The sequence below is a fragment of the Octopus bimaculoides genome, chromosome 14 (genome assembly GCF_001194135.2).
Source record: "Octopus bimaculoides isolate UCB-OBI-ISO-001 chromosome 14, ASM119413v2, whole genome shotgun sequence".
Taxonomy (NCBI): domain Eukaryota; kingdom Metazoa; phylum Mollusca; class Cephalopoda; order Octopoda; family Octopodidae; genus Octopus; species Octopus bimaculoides.
This window is the reverse complement of record NC_068994.1, coordinates 2,435,087-2,440,223: the sequence shown is the minus strand read 5'-3', so window position 1 is coordinate 2,440,223 and position 5,137 is coordinate 2,435,087. Positions and strand designations below refer to the sequence as shown.

General features: G+C 34.5%; 1 protein-coding gene across 1 annotated transcript; it reads right to left on the bottom strand.

The window, feature by feature from the left end:
• Nucleotides 1-18: 18 nt before the first annotated feature.
• Nucleotides 19-1,351, bottom strand: LOC128249421 (protocadherin-17-like). Its single transcript, XM_052972993.1, has 2 exons — nucleotides 122-1,351; nucleotides 19-39 (listed from the first exon to the last, which is right to left on the bottom strand). The coding sequence occupies exons 1-2, from the start codon at nucleotides 1,349-1,351 to the stop codon at nucleotides 19-21; spliced, it is 1,251 nt and encodes a 416-aa protein (XP_052828953.1).
• Nucleotides 1,352-5,137: the final 3,786 nt, after the last annotated feature.

The following is a 5,137-nucleotide window of genomic DNA, read 5'->3' as shown; positions in this document are numbered from 1 at the left end:
GTTCTACATCATTCACATCTAGCACTTGGATTGACAGATCTTTATCAGTTTTCAGAGCAGGTAATCCTTTATCTTCACACGACACAGTAAAGTGATAATGTTCCTGTGTCTCTCTGTCTACTGCTTTCTTTAGAACTATTTTATATTCCTTTGATCCCATTGATTGTAGTTTGAATGTGTCGTCTTTGATATGACAGTTCACCTGTCCATTGTGTCCAACATCATTGTCAGTGACCATCACATCAGCAATGAAACTACCAACTTTGATATCTTCCAGAATGGTAGCTGTGTTGTGATTCTGTGTAGAAATAAAGTTCACATCAATATTTGGAGGATTGTTCAGTTGGTTGATGACATTTACCATAACAGTAGCTATGGAATTGAGAGGAGAACTTCCATTATCTTTAGCCACAACATAAAATTCAAAAAATTTCTCTTCAAGTAATGTAGAGTTTAAGTATATTTTTCCAGTTTTTTCATCTAAATTAAAATGTCTCCTTATCTTCATATCAGTTCTCGGACTAAAGTAATATGATATTTTACCATTCCTGCCAATATCTAAATCACTGGCAGATAATGTGACTACTGGAATATTCTTTTTATGCTTATGTTCTATAGAGACATTGTAGATACTTTGGGAAAATTTTGGTTCATTATCATTTTCATCTTCTACAGATATTTTAAACTTTAGCACAGATTGTTTTGGTGGAGTTCCCCCATCTTTAGCAATGACTTCGATATTGTAACTGTCTTTCTTTTCTCTATCTAATTTCTTTTCTAAAATAATTGCTAATGATGATAATCCGTCAGCTTGTTTAGAGACAGATAATGAAAAATGTTCATCACCATGATATTTATATTTGATTGAACTGCTTTTATTTCCTATATCGTTATCCATAGCACTGGGAATAGTTTTCTTTATACCTTCTCGATCTTCTTCCTTAAATTTTAGTGTAAATTCTTTCTTAGGAAACTCAGGTTGGTGATCATTGATGTCTTCTATTATGACTTTAATCTTTAAGATCTTCATAAATGTCTTGGATTTGTTAACAGCAACTTGAATGGTTTCAAAACATTCTTTCTCATAACTACACACAGACTCAGCATCCAATGTCTGAACAGTGTACAGTTTACCTGTTTTCGTCACATTGAACAATTGTTCTCCCTTCTGTTGTCGTTGACTAAATGTAATTAAATCCTTATTTTTTAAGGAGTTGTCTGATTTCTGTAAGTCAGTAGCTATGTCCCCTACATAGGTGTAGGGACTATTCTCTTCTTTAATATGGTATGTGATATCTTCACTTGCAGAACAGTGGGAGAAAGTTAGTAAAATACAGAGGCACAATAACATTTCTGGTCTTGATATTAATACAGTATCCAGTGGAGAGATGACTTCAAATATTCAAACTGGACAAAAAAATAAAAGGATAGTTAGCACATTTGTGAGAATAGATATAATAACAAAAACTTCAATAATATATTTAGTACATTCAAAGTATTCCAGAAATTCCATATTTTTAATTGATTGGAAGATATTACTTAAGTTAATGGGATTTAATTTATTTACTCTCTCTCTTTCTCTCTCTCTCTCTCTTTCTCTCTCTCTCTCTCTCTCTCTCTCTCTTTCTCTCTCATCACTTATGTCTCTATCGCTTATCCTTCTATTTCTTATTTTTCTGACACTCATCTTTATATTACTCATTTCTCTGTCATTCATCTCTCTGTGACTTACCCTTTCTTCATTTAACTTTGAACTCCAAATGTGAAATTATCAGTTTGCTATCATGAATGAACCGTACCATTTTCACATAAACAACCCCAAAATTGATCAGTCAGCTTAATATGTAATAATAAAATAATAATTATGAACTTATTGTATACAGTGCTCAGGTGCACTACAACAAATGATGAACAACCATAGTCAATTTTCAAATCATATTGGATTCTCATCAGAGGCATCTACATCACTTTGACCAATCCATGTTGTGTAGCCTTGTTGACCAATCCATGTTGTGAAACTGTGTTGTGAACATCACCTCAAATGTTTTTGAAATTTAACCCTGCAGCCAAAAACCTCAATAATAAAACCCTGCGATTGGGATATCATTTTATGAGTCTAGCATTACTTATGTTTCTGATGCTTTCCATCTCTCATTCTTATTACTCTAACTCTCCTACGTTATAAGGGATTGAATGAGATCTACTTGCAATTCCTGCACTCAGCATTCTCATTCTATAATTCCAGTCATCATTCCCTCATTCTATAATTCCAGTCATCATTCCCTCATTCTTGAGCCACTTGTTACTGGCATCTGTCATTTACTCTCATCATTTATCCATCTCTATTTCTATCCTTCACTTTCTCTCTCACCCTGTCACCCTTTCATCCCATTTCTAACATCATACATTTTCTCCCTTCAACTACCCATTCTGCTTCTTCTACCATCATCACTCTTTTATCTATTTACTTTCTCAGTCATATAGCCTTGAGTGAACAAACACACCATAAAATAGTCAGGACACTTTATTCGTATGGGTTCCAAAGCGACTCCACTGGTGTTGGTACCATTATAAAATCCATCCAGCGGACATTGTTAAGTGGTCAGTGAACATAGTGGAGACGATATGGAGTTCAGAGGACTCTTTAGTCTTATCCAGGACTTGGTCACTGCTCTAGTGCCTATGCCATGGTAAAATGCTCTTAGTACATTCTGAAAAAATGTTGGTGATGAGATGGTCATCCAGCTGTTGAGACTAAACCAAAACATAAATTTATGTGCAAGACATAGAACGTACATTTTGTTTATATACACATGTGGATATTATTTGTTTCATCTACGTTAATGTAGCAAAAACTTAGGACAATATGAGTTGCCTCCCTTCGGCTACAATATGATTATGTGAACACTTGTTCTTATATTAACTGAGGCGATGGTAATTAATTTCCGATTTTCAGACAAACTACAATTCAGTTTCAGTATGTGAAGGATAGGAGCCCCTTTGGTCATGAATGACTATGGGTTTGCACCTAGAAATTTACCCCACCTCCCCCGAGGCAAGTTTGTTTATGGAAGTCCAGCAGTCACTCATGCATGACACCAGTGACGTTGACACTCATTTCTGCAGCTGAGTGAAATGGAACAACGTGAAATAAAGTGTCTTGCTCAAGAACACAACACAGCCTGGTCCGTAAATCGCACTCACTACCTCATGATTGTGGATGCCCTTCCTAATGCCAACCAGCTGCCCAAAAATCTCTGCAAAGTACTATCTTTCCATAAGGCATTGATACCAGAGAGTGCATATACTTTCTTATTTTTTATATACATTTTACTTTCGTTTTTTTTTACCATATTTTTCATTGCTTTATGGAGGCTTGTGGCTTAGTGGTTAGCTGTTGAACTCATGATTGTAAGATTGTGGTTTCAATTCCTGGACCAAATAGCACATGTTCTTCAGCAAAACATTTCATTTCTCATTGCTCCAGTCCACTCAGCTGGCAAAAATGAGTAATCCTGTAATAGACTGGCATCCCAATTAGGTAGGGGGTATATATGTCATGGAAACCCAGAAACCAGTTCTATGTGCCTATATGACTCAGGAACAAACTTTACTTTAATTCATTTTTATTATTTATTCTTGTAAATTGTTTTTTTTTTTTTTTAATAAATATAATGTTTACAATTCATATGTTTAAAAACAAGAAATAATTGTATTACATTCTAATAAAAACAATAATCCATAACAAACACAACAGACCTGATATTGTGTGGGCACAGGGAACAAAATCATACAACGTTGTAGAGATCAGCTGCCCAGCAAATGCAAAATGCAGATATACGTTTTAGAAGAGGACTGAAAGTTTAACTCTGCAGGCCATAACAGAAGAATGTCAGAGGATTATAAATTTACGACACGATGCAATTAAAATTGAAGAGAAAGATTGCTCTCATGTTCAAGTGTGTCAATTGGTATCTGATAACAAGAAATGTCAAGACTGAATTCATGTTATAGGTGCAATGGTTTACATTTTAAAAATAACTGTTCATTTAAAAATATAAAAGGTTTGAAGTGTGGTAAAATAGGCCATAAAAAGTCACACTATATGTATGTATATATGTATGTATGCCTGTATATATGTGAGATAATATAGACTAGCAGAGATACCTGGCGCTGCCCATGGTACATGCAATGGAAGAATTAGACTTTCCTTTTATATTTTCTCTAATGAACTGGAATACCTATGATTCAAATTAAATCAAAATTGCAGATGAGGGTTCTTTCCCTCTTTACAAACCGTAAAAAAAATTCTAATCATGACACATGTGTCCCATACTACTGGTCTTTATGCGCAGATTACAAAATTCCAGTCTTATGGAACCTATTAAAAGGATTTTGCTCCTGAAAAATAGGTCATGGAGCTCTAACTTGTGGGATTTAAGACACCTATTGGGGGTGGGTGTCTTAATGTCAACCAGAGAAGTTGAATAGATAGATAGATAGATACATGCATATATATGTATTCATGTACTTGTCTAAATTAAGAGAGATATTACTTAGAAATAGGAAATATCTCCATGGAAGTAGCGTTTCATGTATACTGTGGAATACTTAAGGATCTATTTATGAAGCAACACGATCTATTATTTATAGTAATGGTATTGGTGAAATTGTTAAAAGTAAACTTCAAATTTTGCTTCTGATATAATGTATGTATGAGTGTGTACATATGTGTGTGTGTGTGTATGCATGTATATAAATACATATATATATATATCAACAGAGATACACACGCATATATATATATACATATTTGTATATATGTCCATAAAGTTTGACTGAATTTATGAATCCCCAATTTTTCAATTCCTGATTGAGATAAATGAGAAAGGAAGAATTATGAATCTGTAAATCACATGAAAGAACTTTCTACATCATGTGGGGGTTAACACCTGAGTTTACAGGTCAATTATTAGACTTCATTTTGGAGGCAAAGTGGCTGAGCTACTTTTGAGTGTTGAGCCTCACGGAGTCAATGATAGACCTTTGTAAGGTGGCGAGCTGGCAGAAACATTAGCACCCCAGGGGAAATGCTTAGTGGTATTTCATCTGTCTAGGGTGGCAAGCTAGCAGAATC